This window comes from Archocentrus centrarchus, chromosome 20 (genome assembly GCF_007364275.1).
Source record: "Archocentrus centrarchus isolate MPI-CPG fArcCen1 chromosome 20, fArcCen1, whole genome shotgun sequence".
Lineage (NCBI taxonomy): Eukaryota > Metazoa > Chordata > Actinopteri > Cichliformes > Cichlidae > Archocentrus > Archocentrus centrarchus.
In genome coordinates, this window is record NC_044365.1 from 13,184,064 (window position 1) to 13,208,869 (window position 24,806).

The 24,806-nt window shown below is 43.4% G+C and overlaps 1 protein-coding gene across 1 annotated transcript in view; it reads left to right on the plus strand.

Annotated features, from left to right (window-relative positions):
- The window catches only part of adarb2 (adenosine deaminase RNA specific B2 (inactive)), a 207,673-nt gene extending 183,881 nt beyond the window's left edge, over positions 1-23,792 (plus strand). The window contains exons 6-10 of the mRNA XM_030757219.1: positions 2,891-3,042; positions 4,611-4,779; positions 9,766-9,947; positions 18,556-18,737; positions 20,444-23,792. Of these exons, the coding sequence (XP_030613079.1) occupies positions 2,891-3,042; positions 4,611-4,779; positions 9,766-9,947; positions 18,556-18,737; positions 20,444-20,620 (862 nt within the window). The 3' untranslated portion in view covers positions 20,621-23,792. The remainder of the gene's footprint in view (positions 1-2,890; positions 3,043-4,610; positions 4,780-9,765; positions 9,948-18,555; positions 18,738-20,443) is intronic.
- Positions 23,793-24,806: the final 1,014 nt, after the last annotated feature.

Below are 24,806 nucleotides of genomic sequence, written 5' to 3' on the forward strand. Positions count from 1 at the left end.
AATCTAATCATAAATCAAAAGTCGACATTAGTCTGTTTGTAAATGCAGCTGCAGATTTAGCACGGTGGTGCAAAAAGGAAATTCGTTCTTTACTCGAGAGAAAAGTAGCAATACAACCCTCCAAAAATAGTCCACTGCAAGTCTTACATTCACAATCCCTGCGTTCTTGTGTGTCCCTTTAACTCCTAATAATGAATAGATTGGACTTGTAAAAACTCTGGCTGTGGGGTTTTTGACTGCTGATCATGCACATAATGGTTATGCAGCTTGACCAAACGGGGAACTTTGAGTTAGAACCACGATGACCGTTTCACACATTTCTTTTCCTTCCTCCTAATTTCACAATTATGGAAGCTTCTTTGGAACATCCAGAGCTTCATAAAAGTGATGTTACACCTTGATAGTTTTATTGTGGACATTTACACGGAGTTCTTTGAACTTCAGCACTTATTATTTTTCCTGGCATTCAGTCTGAATTGTGGAGCCATATATGTTTTTTTTTTTGGTTTTTTTTATCAAGTTCAAGACTCATCTCAAAGATAGGTTTAAGCATAATATTAAGTACCACAATTAAGGGTCTTAATTTCTAAAGTCATTTTGTAATTATGGGTTATTAGGTAAACACTGATGGGGTTTAATCCATTTAAAATTGCATCTACGATGAACTAAAATAAACCAAAGCCTGAATACTTTGTGACACGATTGCATGAAGCATAAAGTAGCAGAACGGTCTGAGTAAAGTACAGAACATGAGGGAATACTTGCAGTGACTCTACTGGAATCACTCATTTAAACTGTTGCCAGCATGTTGCAAAGGCTTCGTGGACTTTGGTTTCCAAGGTTTCTCCAACAACTTCAGCATGCATTGTGTTCCATTACTCATTACAGTATGCTTAATGGCATTACATCTTGTTTGTTACGACCTCCCTCTGCAGTGCCAAAGAATGCTCTCTCCTCTATAATAAGCTCCATGGAAACTGCACCGCTTTGTTCGCAAGAGACTTTTCAATAATCAACGAGCCATATGTGCACTGTTCTCTTCAGCTAACTAAGCATACGATCACACACTCAGCTGGTTCAAGCTCAGGGTCTCAGTGGCCTATTTGTTTTTAGTACTTTTTTAAAATCCACTTTGTGTGCCTTCGCTACCTGTACAGTGTGCGCTGGTGCACACAAACTCACCGAGCTTTTTAACCAGCGTCGTGAGACAGCCCTGATGACTCCTAACTCGCCTCCAGTGCATAAGCATATATTATGTTTTTGTGCTCCCCGAGGAGCTCGATTGCAAGGCTGATGTATCAGATTAGCGGATAGAAGTCTAGATGGCTGAATGTCATATTTGCATACACAGCACTGACTTTTTGTCTTAGCACAATGCTGCATGGCAGGTAGGGAGACTTTGCAGATGAGTGAAATGGCTAATGGGGAAGATAACTCATAATGAAATGACCAAACAAAATGCCACAACTGCCATATTTACACTCAGTGAAAGGACATCAGAAACAGAGGAGAGGTTATATAAAGAGTGTGGTCGTGCTTTGCATTATGATGCGTAGTTTTTACATCGCACTGTATGTGTGTGTGAGTGCTGACAGCTTTATTCCTGCACACAGGGAAAAAAAACCTAGATGATGCTCTCCTGTTGGCCACTTTATGAGCATTTACCTCATTGACAGAAGGTGTTTTACAAACCTTTGATTTAGCTCTCCTCAAACAAATATTGGAACCTGCTGTTTTATCACTAATCCATCAGTCTTTTGTTTCATTTAGAATATGCCGCCATCGTTTCTTATGAATCATATCTAGGAAGCAGCTGGTCTCTGTTTCTACTTTGTGTTTGTCAGTGGAACAGACTGACAAAGAGTTTTTAGCACTGAACTTTAGTATAAACTAGAGATACTGGAGTATTTCTGTTTTATGCTACTTTATACTTATAAACATGGAAATATTTTACTACACTGACTTTGCATCAGAAGTAACCATTTACTTAGCACCTCTAAGACTGGATTGGAAATGATGCTTACATTTGTTAACTGGAACTCCTTTAATTACTAAAGTGTGTTGATACATTAGTTACCTTAATTAAGGTCTTTTACTTAATAGTACCTCCACTACTGGTGTTTCCTTGCAAGTTTAACTGTTGACTGCTTGTAGACTGTATACAAAGAGGGACAAAGCACCACTTCTTTCCATACAGGTGAAGCCAAATATGGTGGAAGTGAGATGGTGATGTCATTTAAAAATTGCAAACTGTAGGTGGTGACTGCGTGGTGAAAGCATGTTACCAAAATCAACCTGCCTGTTAAAAGTTTTAATTTGCATTTTGACCATATCATTTATTAATTAAAAAAAGGTTAGCTTGTGTTCCAGCTAGCCACGGTCATGTGAATAAGAAAAGAAATTAAGTACACGCTTTACTGGTAACCCAGATACCTGGGACGGCCCGTTACGCGTCTCAGTGCACATAAACAGTGCCCGTCTAACTACTTAACTGCAGTTAATGGATTCAAACCCGTGCTGTCCTTTACATATTTTTCAAATTTTATATAAATTTCTGTTCTATTTACTGCTGCTAAATTCTTCATTTGACCTTCACAATGACGACTTCATGACTCAAAGGAACGTACTTACCAGCAGGTTGAACTCGATCCCCCTCCCCCGTCTCCCCTGAGTTATATGGACAGCCTGAGTAATGTCCAGGACTCTGTCTGACAGGAGGAGAATTGGCTGTGGTCAGAGAGAGGGTCAGTGTCCATCTCTGTCCATGTCAACTCACTTCATCATTGGAAAAGAAAAGTGGAGATCTGTGTCCTTTACTGTGATAAATGCTTCTACTTGTCTCATCAGTCTCCCTCCTCCTTGTTGTCTTTTCCCTTTTATGCCGCCAAAGTAAAAGGCCGGAGGACTGGGAGGAGTCGATATTTGTGCACCACAAAGAGTGCGGCTACAGGTTGAGAGACAACATCCATTTCCACATGTACATCAGCACCTCGCCGTGTGGAGACGGCAGGCTCAACTCTCCATACGAAATCACCACTGACCGTAAGAAAACCCGCCTTTCTGCTTCCTTGTTTTCCATAAGTTTACATCACTCAGATAATAAAATGCAGCTGTTTTAATGCATATATAATCCATTTTATTGCCGTCATTCTCTCATGTCTCTTATGTTGTAAAGAGATCATTTTCTCTGGCAGACTTTCTGAAAGCCAGTGCTCTTCTTGTATCATCCCACAAGAAGCTGCCATCCTTTTCATGTCACATTCTGTCTTTGGCCTCTTTTCAGTTGCACTGTGCTGACTAGATGGCATTTTATTGCTTACCGACTGAATATAAATTGCGTACTCATTTAGACGGTTTGCCCAGCAGTTTTCTGGTGGCCTACGAGTTCAGAAATGTAATCTGGTCTGTACCCCCCACACCCCCACCCATTCCCTCGCTGACTGAAGCTGCTTTTTTTTAAGCTCTGTGAGTATCTACTACAGTGCAGTGAAATCATCATTAAACCAGCATGGATGGAAGGAGAAAGTCTGTCATTAGAGAGAACTTTTACACTTTTTAGACCTTAAACCTTTTGAATATTCTGCTGTGCACTCTCATAGATTACGAAATTACCGAGCACCTTTTCCCGACTGCTCTTAAACGTTTTGAGTTGGAAGTCAGGGCTTAATTTTTTAGCTGCTGTCCAGTCAGCCAAAGTAACATCTATGGAGAAGGAAGAGAGTTGTTATGGTGTTTAAGCTTCAAGAAATGAAACAAAAATACTGATTATATATGTGCATTTGGTCACCATGCACCAAAGATGCACATGTTTTTATCGAGTGTCACAGGGATGACGCACAGAGACGTTCTAGATTCACTTGTTTAAAAAATGACTAAATTGGAGGAAATCCACAGAGGCACAGGGAGAACATGCAGACTCCACTCAGACAGTGCAAAACGTTTGACTTTAACTAACACTGTCAGCACCTGTAAAGGTCACGCTGCCCTGTACGCCCGCGCTAAACCACATGAAGTTGGCTTAAATTGAAATAGGCTTAAATCGTGCTCTCGCTGACGGTGTTAATAAAACAAGGATTTCTCTGTCTGTTTGAACAAAATCAAATAAAATAGAATATAAACTTCAAAAGGGCTTAGCTCCAGGGAGAGGGTTCCCTCCTCCCTCCCAAAATCACAGCCCACACATGCATAAACAGGCCAGTCAAGTGTTCGCTTCATTAACAGTAAGGCACAAGATGGTTGCAAACTAATATGTTTAATTCCCAACTAGAAACTTTAAACTTGCATATCAATAATGTTTTCTTGTTTATCTGCTTGCAGGGGAATTTAATTAACATTTAAAACTTTGTTTCCTTTTACTTTTTTTATCTTTTTTGAAATTACACTGCTTCTTACAGACTCTCGTGCAGACTCACTTAATTAGGGTGTGCTATAATAGTGGTTAATATGCTGTATATATATAATGTATTTAAAGACATACTGGAAAACCTGGTGGCTGCTGAGAGACAAAGATGAGATCTTCATCATTGGATGGTTACATTGGCAGAGCTGTGTGATAAGAAGTAATTGAATGTAGAGTGGTAAAACTGTGATGGCGTGCTTTGTGCTTGCAGTACACAGCAGCAGACACCTCATGAGGAAGCATCGGAGTCACCTGCGGACCAAAATCGAGTCGGGTGAGGGGACGGTGCCGGTGCGATGCCGGGGGGCCGCGCAGACCTGGGATGGCGTCCTTCAGGGTGAACATCTCATCACCATGTCCTGCACAGACAAGCTCACCAGGTCGGCGCTCTCACGTGCTCCAGCTGCGTTTAACTGTCTTCCTCTGTGCGCTGCATCCGATCACTTGTTTTCTGTCACTGCATTGAATTTGTGTGCTTGTCACACAAAGTGCTGCCCTTGCTCTCTCTTGTTGAGGTTGCTAGGCAGGTTTGTCTCGTGGGTTTTATTTTTGATTTTCGGTGATGGGTGCACTTTTTTTTTTAAAAATGCTGCTTTGTTGGCTTTGCAGCTTTTGCTGGTAATTGTTTTTTGTGCCTCATTTATTGAAATGATAATCCAATTTTCTGAGTGAGCATTGCAGTTATTACTGCACGGATTGTGCTGATTTAAAAAAAAAAAAAAAAAAAAAAAAAAGATCAACTCATCCTGTCACCCAGGAGATGCCCGGTCTACTTAAGAAATGAAGGCTAAAGTGATTGGTGGAAAGGTTAGCCTTATCAGGAGATTAGCCTCCTTATGAGAAGGAAAGATCTCTGTTTAAATAAAGCACTTTTAGATGTGATGTAAGTTGAGGGTTCACTGATATTTACTTAATGCATCAGCGCGCGCGCGCGCGCGTGTGTGTGTGTGTGTGTGTGTGTGTGTGTGTGTGTGTGTTAACATGAGCTGTGCAGTGTGAGAAATCTTGTGCAGTCCGGGGGTGACTATTGATTTCCCATATGTGACTTGAATAGTTAATCCCATTCTAATGAATTAGTGTATTAATCACGGCTTTGTTTAGATCTGTGGTGCTGGCTATTCTTGAGCTAACATATTAGTCATACAATCCTTTACACACTGTGGTCTGTAGTGAGTCAAGGATGCTGTGACTAATATTCCAAACTCAAGAATTCTGCGGCCCACTTTAGGGAAAACATCTGCGGTCTGCCCAAACCCTTAATTACGTCTCCCTATTACCCAGCGATAGGTGCTCACTTTTTCTTATTACCGCTTTTTGTTTTCATAGCTTCATTTTACTGTTCTGGTGAGCTGCTTGTTGATGATAATTGTCTATGAAAAGCTTTTCTTTTGGCACCTTCTTGGTACCATTTCTCTACCACTGATGAAGTCAATTACAATTCCCAAACAATCAGCGACTCGGATATATTTAACGATGGAAACTGCTGGTAAACAAATGCTATAAAGAACGAAACTACTATGGAGCCCATGTACACCCTTAACATTATTAACAAACTGTCCACATGTTGGCAGGCCAGCGTAGGACAGATGGCCACGTTACATCAGGACAGCTTTACTCTTCTGCCTCCATTTTCACGCTGCCCTTGTGTGAAGAGTGGAGGCGTGAGTGTGTTCACACTGGAACTTTGCAGGCAGAGGGAGGCTGCTACGCACACACATACGCATTCAGAAACACATGATGATGTTAAATGTATGTCCAACTACATTCTAAATTGAAAGTGGCGAGGGATACTATTAGAGGTGATAAACGATTATTATGTTTCTAACAGTAAATAAATATGTTATTATTTTGGCTGTACTCCATTTCTGCTGCTGCATTCAGATGATAGGCTCAGAATTTAGCATAAACAACATGGAAGCATGGAGCCACCCTCCCTTGTATCAGTGTTTCAGGCTGGTGCTGGTGGTGTGATGATACAGGGGACATTTTCTTGGCACACTTTGGGCCTCTTAGTACCAACTGAGTCTCCTTTATACACCACAAGCTACCCGAGTATTTTTGCTGAACATTTATGACTGCTTCCCACTAGACGCCCCTGACGAAGGCCACAGGCTGAAACACGTTGGTCAAGTCTTAAGGCTCTTCTCCATCACCTTGGAAGTAGGTGACGTGCCAGAAAATGTCTTTGTGCTTCTAGCAGGATAACACTCAATGTCACAAAATTCAAATCATCTCAGACTGGTCTCTTGAACGTGACAGTGAGTTCACTGCACTCACGTGGCCTCCACAGTCACCAGATCTCAATCCTATAGAGCTCCTTTTGGGATGTGGGAGATTTGCAAAATGGATGTGCAGCTGATAAATCTCAACCAGCTGCGTGATGTCATCATATCAACATGGACCAAAATCTCTGAGAAATGTTTCCAGCACCTTATTGAATTTGTGCCATGAAGAATTAAAGCAGTCCTGAAGGCAAAAGTACTGGACTGGACCTCCCAGTACTAGTAAGCTGTACCTAATAAAGTGTCTGGCAAGTGTATTTCAGGTTTGACCACATGAGTCTGAAGCAGTGATACTATTGACTACAGTGGACTAACAAAAGCCTCGACTTTTACCTTTGAAAATAAGCATTGTGTTGCCACTGCTTTCAAAGGTTACAAAGCAGTTTAGACCTTTGTGATGGGATTTTTCTCCAGAAAATCCATTCCTTCCCACTGAAATATTTCAAACTGAAAATAAAGAGATGGACCAGTCCTCCAGCTGACAAACTAACATTATCAACCCCTTAAAAATTTAAGGACTAGCATAGCTGAACCATTCAGTGTTGTACCAAGTGAAGAAATTCAACAATTGTAATTCTCTTGACGTTCTCTGAAATATCCAAAATCAATTTTTAATATAGTCTCAGTTGTTCTGCCATGACGCTGCCACAACAGGAGCCGAACCCCCGAATTTAGCTTAGTAAGCAACGCACTGTGCCAACTGAGCCGTTCAGGACTACAGCTGAGCTGCTGTGTGTGTGTGTGTGTGTGTGTGTGTGTGTGTGTGTGTGTGTGTGTGTGTGTGTGTGTGTGTGTGTGTGTGTGTGTGTGTGTGTGTGTGTCAAAGGACTGGCACAAACAGAGAATAAGAGAGCACGAGCAGGAGGTGAACCCTTCTCCTGTGTAGCTGCTGTTAATTTGACCAATTTGATTCAGTTGGCCAGGGCTGGAGATGGTGTGATTAAATCTACCCAGGTCACCAACAGGGGTGAAAGCAATTACTTTACAAAAAAATAGAGTGACAGGGGAGGGAGAAGGGACACCCTGCTTTCCCCCCCACCCGCCATCTTCTCCACCTCATCCCACCAGGCCAGACAGCAGACGCGCTCTCTTTGCTCCACAGCTTCCTCTTTCCTTTTTCTTTTTTTTTTCCTTCTTTATATCGCTGTAAATGATCGGTGGCCATCGTTAAACTGAGTGGGTCACAGAGGGCCAGTTTATCAAGGTCAGGAGTGGAAGGTGGAACTGAGAGGAGCTTAGGGCTACAGGCTGAACACGCACACACACACACACACACACACACACACACGAAACCACACTGCAATCTTAAAGCGATCCCCTGGATACTCTTTTTGTCCTCTGTCACACTCATTTTGCAACCTCCCATTACTTTTTTATTTCCCCACTTCCTTTCACTTCCCGCACTTTATTATCGTTAGTTCAGCTTTGACCAGAGGGGGATATTAGGATCTTTGCTCTTATCATAAACATAGTTGATAACAGTCGTCACTGCTTCGCTTGCTGATCATCATCATGTTTTCTTAAGGCCGGGGCCCAGTCAAGCTTCTTCGCTAATATTTGATTTGAAGTCGACAGCTGGATTTAATTGAGGGGCCTAAATGGCTTTCATATAACGATGATGTTCTCCATTCCACCGCAGTTTTATGCAGATGAACACATTACTTTAATGGGCGGCGTTTACTGGGGGAGAGAGGGAACGATAGACGGAGAGCGAGAAAGAGGAGGTCTCTCCCCGCTCCTCTCTTTAGATTCACACACCCAAGCCAGATGGCTGTCTTTTCTTGCATGAGATTAGAAGATGTTTCTGATTCACGGTGTCGCTTTCTGGGTAAATTAATATTTCAGGCTAAACTATTTCTGTTTTTGGTGTGCGCGTGTGCTTTTTGAACAAAACTCCTCCTCTCTGTTTGGGAAGGAAGGACAAATCTTGGCGACAGATTGCAGGTAAAGCAGAGGCAGGGGCTCTGCTGCTTTGTGAGCCCGTTTAAGTGATTCCCAGAAAGCCGTTGATGTTAATTGACTGCTTGGGGAAGCAAAAGAAAATGTAATGAGTGATTATTAAGCTGGTAAGGGGTGATGGGGGGGGCAGCCGCTGTAATTGCATCCATGATAAAGAGACATTGATTAACAAAAAGAACAATGATGTAAAAATTAGAAGCATAATGTTGAGCCTCCTGCACAGGTTCATTATTCCAATGAATGTCCAATGCACTGGGGAGCACACAGCTCAGGTAAACAGCAGGTTTCCTCTTCAGTTATGAAGGGCAGGAATTATAATAAACACAGTAATTACCATTCTCTGTCCATAAATTAGCATCTGCTGGTTAAATTGAGATTGGGCTTTTGACAGTAGGTGGCACATGACCAGCTGGCTACAGCACGTGGTGCTAGTGCGGCCTGCAGGATTAGCCCCGCAGTGATTTTGTGTCACTTGTGGATCTCCCCTAAACAAACCGCAAGGTGATCCCCTCGCAGCGAGCAATCGACGGAGGCTCTTCTGCAGCCCCGTGCAGTGCATTAACCTCCATGGCACTGATGAATGCACACATGGTAATGTTGTTGTTCCATGTAATGAATGCTGATGTACTGACCTTTGGCAGTGTTGTTGTTGGTGATGACGGTTTGTGTTTCTGGGGGAAGAGGACATTTATGTGTGTGTGTGTGTGTGTGTGTGTGTGTGTGTGTGTGTGTGTGTGTGTGTGTGTGTGTGTGTGTGTGTGTGTGTGTGTGTGTGTGTGTGTGTGTGTGTGTGCGTGGTCAATGTAGTTACTGCTATTCATCACGTCCCACATCAAGATAATGATCAAATTGTCTCCACCTGTCACCGAAGCTCTCACATCTGTCTCTCTCTCTTTTTCTCCACTTTGTCTCTCTATCCACCTCTCCACTCTCTGTCTCTTCCTGCCTTTTCTTCCCTTCGCCCAACTGTTGCCTCTCCCTTTCATCCACGCGCGTCATCCTACATTCTCACCTTCGCCCACGTTTTCACGAATTCTTTTCATTCCATCCTTTCACTCTCCTCCCTCCTTTTTTCCTCCTAACTTCCTCTCTCTTCCCTTCCTTCCATCTCCTCCCCACCCTCAGATGGAACATCCTGGGCCTGCAGGGGGCATTGCTGAGCCATTTTGTGGAACCAGTGTACCTGCATAGCGTGACCGTTGGCAGCCTGCGTCACACAGGCCATCTGGGCAGAGTTCTGAACCAGCGTCAGGAGCGCCTGGGCCCGCTGCCTGCTACATACAGACGCAACCAGCTCCTGCTCAGCGGTATGACCACAACATAAACAGCCACATGTGTCTCTGGCAGTAGCTGTAACTTGCACTTTAAAATGCACTATATGGACTTTGGGAAGTCTTCACACAATGAAAGGTGACACAACAGAAGTCATTCACATTATACTTTGACTTTTTGCTGGTGACATACTACATGATGGTCATGCTCTAGGCTTTGGGCTTCTCTGGGCTTCATTGTTTTAAACAGGCCCTAAATGTCAAGACTGTGATGTTCATTATAGCTGAAAACTACATGGAAAAAACTCAAGGCAAGCACAAGGGCCTTGAGGGGACTGTTTGTTGTGATTTGGCGCTATATAAATAAAACTGAATTGAATTGAAATGAAATGACTTCAATGGTCAGAGCAGGCCTTTTTAAAATCACAAACGCTATAAAAGATGGACGTAGTTATGGTGATGTGATCCATTGGTTTTGAACATTCACAGTTAGCATTTTGTCCTGTTAGATGGGTTATAGTCACACTCCTTAGAGTTGTTATGAAGGGGAAAGCTATCCATAAAGGCCCAAACTGCTTTCTTGTGCCAGGCTGTAAATATTATTTTGAATGCTTCAAAGTTCACTATTTTAACAAAGTTGGACATAGCCTTTGGTTCTGAAAACTGACCAGCAGGGGGCGACGTCTCTGGTGGCAAAAAAATGTCTGATTTTATAGAAGCGTGTGAGAAAAGGACCCTAATTCTTTAATAATAATAATCTTCTTGATGGATTTGTGGTTCCAGTGTGTTTTTCCAAGTCTTATTTAATACAACATGGTGTTCTTTTGTATGTTATGGTTCAAATTATGATAAACCTGGATTGTAATTGAGAAGTCAGTGGGCCTAGTATTCTCAGGTTTTCACTGCAGTCCTCTCCACCTCAAGACTCTCATCCAAATACAGGCACCTAGTTTAAAAAAAATCAATATTTCAAGGGCCAAAAGTGCTGAACTGACACTGTAGCCCATAAACCAATGGGTGACAGCACCGTGGCTGTGTCCATCTTTTCTTTACAGTCTGTGGTAATCATGCACAATTCATGTAGTATTTAAATTTTACAAAGGACAAAAAACTAGAGGGTTCTTGTTATAAGTGTAGGAAAATGAATTCAGAAGTGAAGCTAGCAACCTTCATTAACAATGTGCATTCATAAGTCACTGTGATATTACTCTGATGAGCTCCTGGGCTGTTGTGATATTACTACTAATAATAGTACATTTGATTCTCCTGTAAAGTGGGGATCTGTTAGGACTGACTCGAGTGGGCTTTGGAGGTACTGAAGGTTTGAGCGCTTCAATATTTTCTTCAATTTTCAGTTCTGGTGGTTGCTTCTTGGAGATACACCTGAAGTATCTTTAAACACAAGCACCAACCTGTTGCCTACTCAGTGAAACTGTTGAAACCTTCTAAGCATGTATTTCATGCTTGGATCACTTTAAGGCTTTTCTGTACTTTCTGTTCTCACCCTGCCTTTAAATAGTGACTTTACCCACAGGCACTTAGAAATCTTGGGCTATACTACGTAAATGTCCTGGTATACAGTACTCTGTTTCCATGTATTCTTTTTAACCAATATGTCAGGTACAGACGCGATGCATTCCAACAGATCACACATCATATGTTACACCCCCTCCGCACACGCACACTTAACAAACTCATGTACCACTTCTTCTCTACACTTACATTTTACCAGCCAGACAAGCAACAACTAAGAAGTTGTTTGGCTCGTCTGCTTCCAGGGCTCCGCTGAGACCCGAGACTTTGCGTTTGTAGTGAAGATGAATGCTAGAAGAGGATGTGAATGACACCCAACTGCATCAGCCATCATTTCAGATCTAGGCCAGTCAGAGCCGCTGAGCGACAGGCACGCAGAGATGTAGGGCACATTTGGTTGCTAGGGATCACTGATATAAACAAAGAGAGTGACAGTCACTTAGAGGGAAACACATTATATCATGTCAAATACTCTCTATGGATAAATCAGAATCTGATACTTTCATAGCATCTCCATATTTGTCATACATGCATACATGCGGTCCTTGAAGGGCACAGGGGCTCTCTGGGTGCCATGAGGAAGGAGATTTTGTGAGGCCTGTCCTTATCAAGATTAATAATTGTGCTGAAATGTCCTTTGGTGATGGTTGTTGAGATGAATTTATCACTGAACCCTCAGACCGCGGCCTCACCGAGCATTTCTCATGATTTGGCTTTTTACGTAGAGTCATTTGAGCTTTTGCTTTTAGATATTACAAGCCGCGGTTAATATTTGGAAAATTGTGGTCAGGTTTGATCTTGTGGTTCATCATTTGTTCTTATCTCATAGCTACAAAGTGTGTTTAATGACTGCATAGCTTCTTTTTCCCCACCGGTTAAAGCCACACTGATGGTGTCGAATGTTCTTTACACTGTTTCTTCAGGTGTGCTGCACATGCTCTGTCTTCCTGTCTAACAATGATTGTGCGTTTTCTGTGTGCGTGCGTCACAGACTGTCAGATCTTTGCACCCGCAGTGCTATGAGTAGTTTATTGAAGGGTAGAAGGGTGAAGGCAGGGAGGGAGATGGACAGAAAGTGGAGATGGCCCTACGCCAAATCAATGTAATCACAGCCCTTATCGGACAGCCGTTCAATCTGAGGGGAGTTCGGTCCGAGAGAGAGGGAGAGACAGGCTGAGGAAAACAAGGGGAGACAGCAAGGCAGGAGGGGAATAAAGAAAGACAGAGCTTCACTTGCATTCAGATGTCTGCACGTGTGTCTCCCCCTCCCCTTCCTCTCATCTCCTCCGCCATCCTTTCATTGCCTCTGATGAGCTCCCAGGCTATTGTGAGTCCAGGGTTATTTAAAAGCAGCACCCCCCGGAAGAAATTCCTGGGGATCGCAGGGCCCGCTCTTATCGCACACAGCCAAAGCAGCTCCACCTGAACCCCGAGGGCCAAACACATCGATGCACCGACTTGTCCTTCACTCTCGTCCTGCTGTTCAGCGAACACAAACTGCGGCAGGGCTTTGTTGTTTCGGGATAAGAGGAATCAGAACAACAGCAGATAAAGGAAACATTAATAACGCTCATTCTCCACTTTTGGAGGTTTGCGGTTAGCTCAGCGCACACGCCTGTTTCACAGCTAAACAGGTTAAAATTCACGTTTGAGCTTTTGTGGTTCTGTGGTCTGATACGTGCTTGCGTGATGATAGGGTGAACATCAGAGGAGGCTAGATTTATTAGATTTATATTTTACTATAAATTGCTGTTGAGGGTAAACATTGTGAGGAAAGTTACTTGAAAAATGAAAATCAGTTACTCGTTGCATATTAACATCAAGCAACTGATCATTGGTACTCACATTATTCATTAGTTAGGCACAGCGGTGTCATTATTCAACACTCTGTCTGGTGTTTTAATTTCTATAAACAGATATCAGATGTAGGATCGTGCAGGCAAGGGACGAGACTTTTGGTACCAAAAGCTTTCTGGTCTCCATTTGTAGGCTGTAAGCAGGCTTCTAAGCACGCGTGCAGGTAAATTGAGCGGGAAGAGCAAAAAAGGGAATGTATTTGTTAAAATGCAATCTTGAAAATGACAGATTTGTTTCTTATTAGCTTTTTAAAATGTATCTGCATTTCCTCACTATTGATTTGCTTTGGTAAACCATGTCTAGGAAGTCTGATTACACTAGAAACCTTGAAATCGGTGCCATTGGATAAAGCTTTGTCCACATACACTGCCTGAAAAGTCGCCACCAAAAAAAAAAAGGTCACACTAATATTTCGTTGGACCGCCTTTAGCTTTGATTACGACATGCATTCGCTGTGACATTGTTTCGATAAGCTTCTGCAACGTCAGAAGATTTATTTCCATCCAGTGTTGCATTAATTTTTCACCAAGATCTTGCAGTGATGGTAGATTCTGACCACTGCACAAAGCCTTCTCCAACACATCCCAAAGATTCTCAATGGGGTTGAGGTCTGGTCTCTGTGGTGGCCAATCCATGTGTGAAAATGATGCCTCTTGCTCCCAGAACCACTCTTTCACAATTCGAGCCCAATGAATCCTGGTATTGTCATCTTGGAATATGTCCATGCCATCAGGGAAGAAAAAATCCATTGATGGAATAACCTGGTCATTCAGTATATTCAGGTCATCAGCTGACCTCATTCTTTGACCACATAATGTTGCTGAACCTAGACCTGACCAACTGCAGCAACCCCAGATCATAGCACTGGCCTCACAGGCTTGTACAGTAGGCACTAGGCATGATGGGTGCATCACTTCACCTGCCTCTCTTCTTACCCTGATGCGCCCATCACTCTGGAACAGGGTAAATCTGGACTCATCAGACCACATGATCTTCTTCCATTGCTCCAGAGTCCAATCTTTATGCTCCCTCTTTATGCAAACTGAAGTCTTTTTTTCCGGTTAGCCTCACTGATTTTCTTAAGGCTACACAGCTGTTCAGTACCAATCCCTTGAGTTCTCTTCGCGTTGTGCGTGTGGAAATGCTCTTACGTTCACTGTTAAACATAGCCCTGAGTGCTACTGTTGTTTTTCTTCGATTTGATTTCACCAAACGTTTAAGTGATCGCCGATCACAATCATTCAGCATTTTTTTCCGGCCACATTTCTTCCTCAAAGACGATGGGTCCCCACTATCCTTCCAGTTTTTAATAATGCGTTGGATAGTTCTTAACCCAATTTTAGTAGTTTCTGCATTTCCTTAGAAGTTCTCTCTGCTTGATGCATGCCAGTGATTTGACCCTTCTCAAACAGACTGACATCTTTTCCACGACCACGCGATGTGTCTTTCGACATGGTTGTTCAAGAAATGAGAAGCAACTCATTGCACCAGTTGGGGTTAAATAACTTGTTGCCAGCTTAAAGATAATTGATTGCCCATGCAGTAATAATCCAATAGGAGGCTCGTACCTATTTGCTTAGTTAAATCCAGTTGCTGGTTGCTAATGGGTATTCTAGGCTCTGGTTGTGCAGGTAATGCTTTGTATTTACTAACCTCTCATGTGTCAGTGAGTAGTATCCTTTGCTCTTGTTGGTAGTTGCTTGCCTCAGAGTTGAAAAATGTTTTAACACAAGACCGGCCCGCTTCCTGCTGCTAACAGTTTTTCTGTCTGTTCTTGTACACGTCGCTGAATTTTACTGGTCTTCTATGGTCACCGGTCTCTTCCTGTGTGGATTCATTAGTCATCAGACGAAAGCTGAGGGGTTGCCAGACTCCCAAGTTTTAACACCTGATTTCTTAGTTTTTTCCATATTTGTCACACCTATAGGGCAGCACGGCGGCTCCCCTGGGTTCAAATCCACCTTGGCCCGGGCCTTTCTGTGTGGAGTTTGCATCTTCTCCCCATGTCTGTGTGAGTTTTCTCCAGGTACTCTGGTTTCCTGCCACAGACATGTAGTTAGTGGGGTTAGGTTAATTGGTGATTCTAAATTGCTCAAAGGTGTGATGGTGGTTGTCTGTGTCTCTGTGGTAGCCCTGCAACAAGTTGGTGACCTGTATAGGGTGTACCCTGCCTCTCACCCTATGACAGCTGGGATAGGCTCCAGCGCCCCCACGACCCTGAAAGGATGAAGTGGAAGAGAATGTAGGGATGGGACGAGGAGGCTCCAAAATCTTTTTTTTTCTTTTTAGCCATTCAGAGGTGGACTTGCTGGTATGTTTTGGATGATTGTCCTGCTTTGAGCTTCAGGGCACAGAGTGATGGTCAGACATTCTCCTTCAGGGTTTTCTGGTAGAGAGCAGCATTGGTGGGTCCATCAATTATGGGAAGTTATTCTGAAGCAGCAAATCAGCCCCAGACCGTGACACTACCACCACCATGTTTGACTCTTTGTATGATGTTTTTTTAAGAACTGCTGTGTTAGTTTTAGTCTCGGGGATCATCAAGATGTTTTTTGGCACATGTGAGCCTTTGTGCTCTTTTTGGTCAGCAGTGGTTTTTGCGTTTGCGCTCTTCCATGGATCCCATTTTTGCCCGGTCTCTTTCTTACTGTCGAATCATGAACACTGACCTTAACTGCTTTTTCACACAGACCCCTTTTCCCCTTAAATGAAACCATCATTTAAAAACTGTACTTTGTATTTACATTTAATTGTGAGAAATGTGCAAAAAACTAAGAAATAAAAAAGGGGGCAAATACTTTTTCACGGCACTGTAAATGTTCACAAGCAAGCATGCATTTTGGAAATGTTTGCACACCGTGAAGCGTTTAGATCAACCTTCGAATCTCCTGGTGAAAATGTGCTTTTTCAGAAAGTGCTCAGCCACCTTCCATTTATAATCCTGTCCTCAACACAGGCAATGAAGAAGTTCCTCTTTTCACAGACCTGTTGCTTCACTGCTCCGCCACGTCTTCTCCACCTGTCAAGGAACACGTTTACAGCCCTGCAGTGCTACAGTAATGCAGCATCGATGCACTGTGTACACATGAACGCACAGCAGCCTCAGATATTAAGCTGCTCATATGTGTACTGTACAGTTCTGAATCCAGTAACCAAAGGCTTTAATTCTGCCTCTTTCATGTCTGCCAAACACTTCCCAGAAGAGAAATTGATCAAGTCCTCAATGAAGGAAAAATCAAATTGGCTATTACAGAAACAGAGGAGTCAAACGCATTGAAGGGATGAAATGAGCCGTGAATGGAGCGAGAGGAGTGGAAAAAAGCAGGATGGATAGGAGGGTCTTTTGTTCAAAGAGGTGCGTCTGCACAAGAGAGAAGAGATGGGTAATACATAAGAGACTTGGAGGATTGTTACCGTGGCAGGCGATTCATTCCAGCTTCAAGGAGCAACAGAAAAGAAGAGGTGAAATAGGTAAATGGAAGAGTGAAGACAGGAAAATCAGTGCAGGAAAGAGGGGAAATGATCTGCAGGCATGTATTGTGGTGTTGCAGATCCGGTATTGTAATATAACAAGCTGTCTGTCAGGCGATGAGATCAGAAGCAACTGTTATTCGGCCGTCACAGAGACTCTGCCTGCTGATTTTCCATAAGGGGAACCTTTAATGTCGCATGATGCAATAAATAACTCGAGCTGGAATCAAAGGCAGCGGTTCCTTTCTGAAGACTTATATCAGTGATTATTAATGGTCCAGTGTGCAGAATTTACAGGGCTTTGTTAGAAGAAATGTAATACAGTATTGATTTTATTTTATCATTAGTGTATAATCACCTCTAAGTACTTCTCGTTGTGCTTTTGTTAGCTTAAAACGAGCTTATATCTACAAAGGGAGTGAGCCCAGTGTGCTTCTACAGTAGTCCAGTAGTAGAGGCAAACACTGGCTCCATGGCAGGGTTCATATGAGCCAAATTGCTCTATTGTGATTACAAAAACCTTTCCAGTCCATTAAAGATGGCTTTACATAAAAGAAAGCAGTTATCAGTGGATAACCCATGATCACTGTCAAAGTATATGAAATAAAAATCTGTATTTCACTTCTGGAAACTTCTGGTAGATATTTGTCTTGTGTGATTCAATCATAGACTGTGTATGACAGAAGGATGAGGCATGGTGAGATCACCCACTGTTAGTACAATTAACTGCACAACATATGCAGGTGAGAGATATAATTTAGTGGCTCGAAATAGCCAAGATGATACCTAGCAGACAGGTAGTGCCAGTTATTCCAACAACCTGTTACTTAAAGTAGCCACCCACCTTAATTATGCATATCTTTAATCCCTGAGATAATTTAAATAGGTAAGTTGTAGGTAAGCAGTAAAAATATTTTTTGTACCAGGATTTGAATATGATGATTCCTGCAGTAAAAAAATTGGCATTTTAATTTTGGAGTCTGTGGGGATTGACTTGCTTTTGGATCCAGCCTCAAGTGGCCTTTTGAAGAACTGCAGATTTTGGCACTCCGTATTTCTTACATTTTCTGCCCCAGAAAGTGCCGCTTGGATTCAGCATTTTCTCCTTCTTCAGGCTGTACAATCGAGTGCGAATCCAAACTCCTATGCAGCTCCTGTGAAACGCCCACGCCGGCCTCTCAAGAACATTTTGCCTTGAGCCCTCATTTGTTCCTCACCCTGCTGTCAGCTCTGTTCCCGCCACAGGCCCAGCACCTCTGCCAGCGCCTGTGTTCTCAGTGCAGGCGGCTAATTCTCTGCATGGAACCCAGTGTGTTCGCCACTCACCTCCACTCTTCATCTACCGCTGTCTCTCTTTCACTTACCTCCACTGATCGCTTTGTGTGCTTTGCTGGCGAGGCTAATTATTTCAAAAAGGAAAACGTAGGGAGGGGAGAACAGAGTGACAGTCCAGTGTAGGCAGCAGAGACTGCAGATGATATTTACAGCATACACAGTGCTTATGTGCTTCATTCCCTTTCCAGCTCTTTCTCTCTAAGGTTTTATCAAAGCTGTGTCACATACACAGCCATGCAGGTGCCTTTTTTTTTTTTTTTTTGCGCATCACTGCAAAATTTTGCCTTCTCTCAGCCTCAGGGTGAGAGCGAGGTGAGTGTGAGAGAAGGTTCAACAAAAAAAGAAAGTAAAGGTTTAGACAACATACAGCGGCAAAAAGTCCACGTGACACATTATAATGCGAAGGCTTAACTCGCCCCTTTTTGGGATTTTCCCGTCTTTCCCGTAGGATTGAGCAGTGCTGATTATCAGCAGCCGGGGAAGGCCTCGTGTGTGAGCGTCAACTGGACGCTAGGCGATGCACAGCTGGAGGTGGTCAACACCACGACGGGACTGAGACGAGACTCAGGGACGCCCTCGCGTCTCTGCAAGCATGCCCTGTTTACCCGCTGGAACAGACTGTACCGCAAGGTGAGTGCACACACCTGTGAGGAAGGGCAAGTGGCTGGGGACTTTAGTTGTAATACAGCTTAAATATAGGGATTATTAAAAAAATAAATACATAACCTTCATAGTTTGGTTTTTTTTGGGGGGGGGGGGGGGGGGGGGCATGTTTATTTCTCTTGTTTAATTTGGGTACTTTAACATGGGAGTATGCGGGGATGGATTTGCTGTTGGAACCCGCCTCAAGTGGCCACTCTAGGAACTGCAGTTTTTGGCACTCGTGTTATTGTTCAGCCTCAGAGGCTGTAGTCCAGATCAGCACTCCACCTGGTGACAGTGCACCAATAATGCAAAAAATTAAAGCCTTAATATAATTTAAGGTGAAATATATATATAATTCAGCCACCTTAGGGGTGTGATGGAGGGGTCAGTTCTGTTGTAAATGTGGGCGTCTATGGGGAATTACTGTCAGGGCCAGCCTCAAGTGGCCATTTGAGGAACTGCAGGGACTTCGGTATTAGCTCAGTGAAGTTCTGCCTCTTAGAGTCAACAAATTAAACGATTCCTTCTGCAGGATTTTCTCACTGCAAACATTTGGACTTGTGCAGTATTTTAGAGAAAACACCTGAATGAACCACAGACCCCGTCACGCTAATAATTACACTGTTCTTTTGTTTGTTATGATGTACAGAAATGTCTGCTGTGGATAAAGTTCCACTAATTGAAAAGCTAATTAAAAAAATAAAATAAACACTGTCCACATTGTATCTTTTAGTTCCTAGAAAATATTCTGATGTTCTGTTTAATTAATATGAGCCTGAACAATAATCACATCTCATATGTTTCAGCGTTCTCCTCCCTCCAAACGCTCCTGTGCAGGAAAGCAAAAGGCATTACTCAGTTGTTGTCGGAAACAATATGCAATCCATAGCCATCAGGAATCCCCTGCACACAGCCAGTAACACAGAAGCATTAACTACAGTGATGCATGCCAACAGTCAAAAGGCACAGACACGTGTAGACACACAGAGCTCTGTGCAGAGGAAATGTGGAATCTCCTTTCTGCCGTAGATAAATTTGTCTGCCTGGCAACATCTGCTGTCTATGCGGCTTATCAAAAACTGGCAGCTCGGATCTTTACCCGCTGCACTCTCATTTCCATTCTGAAACTTTATGTAACAGACACTGCCTGCATCGCCAAATGGCGGCTGTTAAAGCATAATGACTATGAAACCATAATTATTTGGAGAAGTACTCGAGGAGGCCCCCACCCTAAGTGCTCCCTGCACGCCGTATATAAGGGGCCACGCAAGAGCAGTCGCACTAATCTCCAAAAGAAACTTTTGCTCTCTCCCTCTCGCTCTCTCTCCCCACTTGTCTCCCCGCCGATCTTCATTGTTTCCCCCTCGCAACAATAGGAATGCACAAAAAAGCACAGAGAATGTTCAATTGCTTGTGAAATTTAAATGGGGAGATTACACAGCTGTTGAAGCCCCCTCCACCCTGCGCCTGCTCCCAACCCCACCCAAATGCATTTGTGCCGGCTCATTCGCTTTGTTTTGCTCGCTAAACCTTTAGCCCCTCTGCCCTGGCTTTATTCCTCTCCCTCTCTCTCTGTTTTCCATCCCTATCTTCACGTCTGACTCTGCTCTTATCTCACTCGCACTTTCTCTCTTTTTTTTTCTCTCCACCCTTCACTTTCTCTCTCCCTCGGTCATCCTCGCCCTCTTCAGTTGGGGATCCACGCATCCAGCCCGGCGGACCGCCAGCTCATGTACTGCGAGGCCAAGATGGCGGCGCGCCCTTACCAGACAGCGAAGCAGCAGTGGTTCAGGTCTCTGCAGGAAATGGGCCTCGGTACCTGGGTCAAAAAACCCCCCGAGCAGGAGCAGTTCCTGCTGTCGGACTGAGGGAGAGTGTGTGTGTGTGTGAGGGTTGAATAGAGAGAGTGTGTGTTTAACCTTTTTTTTTAAGAGTAAAATGAGTCCATGTTTCACAACTCAGTTCAACCTCTAAACTCAAAGCTGTCACCCCAGTGTGTGTGTGTGTGTGTGTGTGTGTGTGTGTCGTCCCACACATCCACCCAGGGCGACAAGAGGAAGGTTAACTGGAAAGGCTGAAAAGAAAAGGGATATAAAAAGATGGACTTGGCGTTCTTTAAACACACAAACACAGGTTTAAGCAAACACCCGCCTAAATGCGACCCCCTCTTCTTCGGCTGTCAGGGAAGGGTGGGGTAACCTTGAGCAGAATGAAAGGCAGCCACTATCTTGTCATCAGCTATTTCCGGGCCCCAAGGCTCCCGCTGAGGAGTAGAGCCACGGGGGAGAGAGCGAGACAGACAGAGGCAGAGGGAAAAAAGGGAAGAGAGAGAGAGAGAGGTCCTCGTCCAATTACCGGCCCTGTCAGGGTGACGGGTGATAGAGGAAGAGGAAGGAAAGAATGAGTGAGAAATAGAAGGACAGAGCGTTGCTTCAGAGCTCACCTTCCTCGCTCTTTCTCATTTCTATCTTTGTCCTCCTACTCTTAACTCACCCTTTGCTCCCTCCTTTGCCCTCTTTTCTGTCTTCTCCCTGCCTCCTCCTCCGCCTCCTCCTCCTCTCTGCTCACCTCTCCCTGCCACGTTGGAGTCTAACATGACACGAGGACAGGTTAATACACCCTCTTCTTCTTCTTCCCCCCCCACCTCCTCTCATCTTCACCCCACTGGGTAAAGAGAAAGCGAGGTACATAAACGCAGCCTTTATGGGTCGCCTGAGTGCATGGAGCGATGGAGGAAGGGAGAGTGCTTTATTTACTCTTTTCCTTTTGTCTTTTGACCTGGTTGACCTCAGTTTTACCACCTGGTGCGGCCCGTTTTCGTCACCTAATCTCGTCTGCGCCAATAGCAGCTGCTTTTGGTCGCGAGTCGTCAGCGAAGCCTTGTTGACCCCATCGCGCTGTCATGCTGTGGTCACGACAACCCCGTCGCTGTCAGAGCTGAGGTTAACTTGAGGAATTTTATTTTTAAACATCCTGAGGTGAAAATGTTCACTCCTGATCACAACCATGTAAATTTATACCTCACACTATTTTATATCTCTGCATAGTTCATGAACACATTATTTTATGCATTTTTTTTAATGCAGCTAAGTGTTTATAGTCTTCATATTGCTCTGTCATTGCTGTTTTCTCTTTAGTCAAGGTAGCGGCGCGGCCCAGTCAGCAGTATAATCTAAGTAGTGAGAGTGACATCTAGTGGTCACTGTTGTGTTTTCTCCTGCTCCTGCTGTGAGCCCCTGTCCTGGCAGCGTTACAGTACGTCTATCAAACCGAAGAGTTGAGCCTTCACTGGAGATCAGATGGTTTTACACACAGGCGGATTTACACAAAAAAAAAAAAAAAACTGCATCTGCACAATGAAAAAGCTGTAAGAAGTGATAGAGTGTATTTAACAATGTTTCATTGAAATAAATCAGGTGAGCTGGGAGTTTAGCACTCAAACGCTGGATGGTTTGTATGTGGCATCCCCTTTTTTCTGCACGAACTGAGTGACTAGCTCTCAGGCCCCAGGTTTTCTAAAGCTGGATTTACTGTAGGCAGACATTCTGATCACCCCTGCAACACTGCATGCATGTGTTGCTGTAATTAGACCATTTTGTATCTGTTTACTTTGTGATTAATCGCGCTGGAGCTGCATCTATAGGTGGCTCTTAATGACTACCACCTCTGTGCACTCCCTGCATTCGCACGCTTTCATTCATGCAGGGGCAGCCATTGTTGGGAGCAGTGTAATCGCTTTGTTAGACGTTTGAAGAGAGTTTTAACCTCCTTATTTTTGTCTAAACACTGGCATCGGATGCTTGTAGTGGGAATACACAGGCAGCCACTCGTGCTTCCTGCAGTCCCGCTGGGGCCCCAGACGTGTGCTCGCATTTTAGAGAAGGCGAGCGAACCGCGTTCTGCGATGTAGCAGCTGCTGTCGGTTTGCTCCAACTTCCCTGCTATTTTCTCAGACTGTGTTAAATCCAAGACAAAAAGAACATTGAACTGGGTGTCAGTCTTCAGCCGTAATATGTGTTTACACTGTGTCATGAAGTATAAATCCAGCTTTAGTCATTTTAATAGATTCGACTTCATTTGGGGGAAAAAATCCCATATAAATGAATTAAATTTTAAAAAACTTTGGTGCAGGGCCAAACTAGACTTTAAAATAAAGTGGACCTATTATGCTCATTATGCTTATTATGTTTATTCTTACTAGAATAGCTGCGCATAGCACACACTTCATGCTATCTTTATCTCATACTGGGACAGCCCATTGTTGTCTGAAGCACCATTCCAGCTGCGCTCCCTTTATAACCTACTTTATAACCTTTAACCAGAACCAGCTACACCCATTCCCTCAAGAGGCTTCACTACTGTAAATAAGAATGTGTAAAATGAAGCTCAATACACCATCTTGTGGTTCAAGTGCAGCTCGGCCCTCTTTGGACTTTATTTGACGTCTCAGCCACAGTGGTAAATGTTGCATACGGCCATGTTTCATACAAGCATCGACCAGTACACGAGTATATATATTAGAGACAATACAGAACAGCATAAGAGGTCCTCTGTAACTAATGCAACGCTGGTAATCCAAGCAAGGCTAATGGCAGCTTCAGTAAAAACACTGGTAATCAGCTCCTATTGTTTGACTTAACCTGGTGCTAATAAAGCACCAGAGTCGAAGCTCAGGTTTTGTGTAAATGCCGTCTGTGTGTATCGGAGCGCAGAGTTGGGCTCGAGCAGCCGCATCTTCACACTTGGCATGCTTTGTCGACACAGTCTGCGTTTGTCATTGTTTTACACCATGTTTGATAGTGGCTTCATTAGCCATCACAGAGATTTTCACACATTTATTTTGAGAGATATAATAAATATAGGCTATGTCTGGCAATATTCTACAAACAGTGTACATATGTAAAAAAAAAAGAAAAGAAAAGAAAAAAAAAAGTATAAAAGACAAAGGTGACAGATGTGAAAGAGGTCCTAAAATGTCTAATTATGATGTAAATTAAAGTCTATGAAGAATTGCTGCTAACGTCTGTAAATTGCACTTCAGTAACAAATACAAAGTGAATGTTTGTACTGTATATGTGAATAAAACCTCAAAATCTTGTAATTTTATTTTTTTGTCTTTGTAGTTTTTGGGGTTTTTTTCGTTCATCACAGTTGCTGTCAGTTTGATTTGAGAGGGAAGGAGAACATTTGGCCATGCAAGCGGAGAATATTTGATCTGTGCTGAGCACTGATATTGGGCTGTTTCCATTTTGTCATGGCCACCTTTTTGTGCCATCATTTACTGGGGCTCAGAGCATCCAGACAATTATTAAAGAGGCCTCCCTTCTCCTGGATCTCCCAGGGGAAATCCACGGGGAAATGGTTAATCTCTGTTAAGCTCAGTGGCAGGTGTCACACAGACCAGCCACCAAATTAGCCTGGAGGAAGAATGAAGTGAGGACGAAGAGGGGGAGGCGCTGGGAGTTTAAGGTATGTCTCCACAGTAGCTTCCACCCCTTCCCCTAAGGCCACGGAGTCGGCTGTGTGCTCTACAATATACATCGTAATTGACAATTTGCTCCAGCGGCTGATCACGGGCAGCAAGTTCTAATCTAATGGGCGAGGACAGAGAGGTGAAACTCCACACTATATTCTGACTCCCAGTTTCATGCTGTTACTCAATGAAATCTAGGGAGCATAACTGTGTCATCATGTAGGGTTACACCTAAATCTACAACTAAAAAAGCTTGGATTGGGGATAAACTCTAAATAAAACAGAATGTAACAATTTGCAAATCAGTAATTATATTCAACTGTAAATTAAACAGATTTTTTTTTTAAGCTTAAGTTTTAAGTTGGGGGGGAAAATTGTCGACTGTTTCTGACATCTCAAAACTAAACGGAGTTAAGCAGTTTAAGATTAGCAGGAACGTTCCACCTGTTTTAACTGGGAGAATTCAGCATCCATGATGGTGTGAAGGTGCATTTGCACATGTGGCAACTTCTGTTCCATTAATGATGAACAATATTTTTGGAGGAACATCATGCTGCCATCGGATGAGGTTGTTTTGAGGA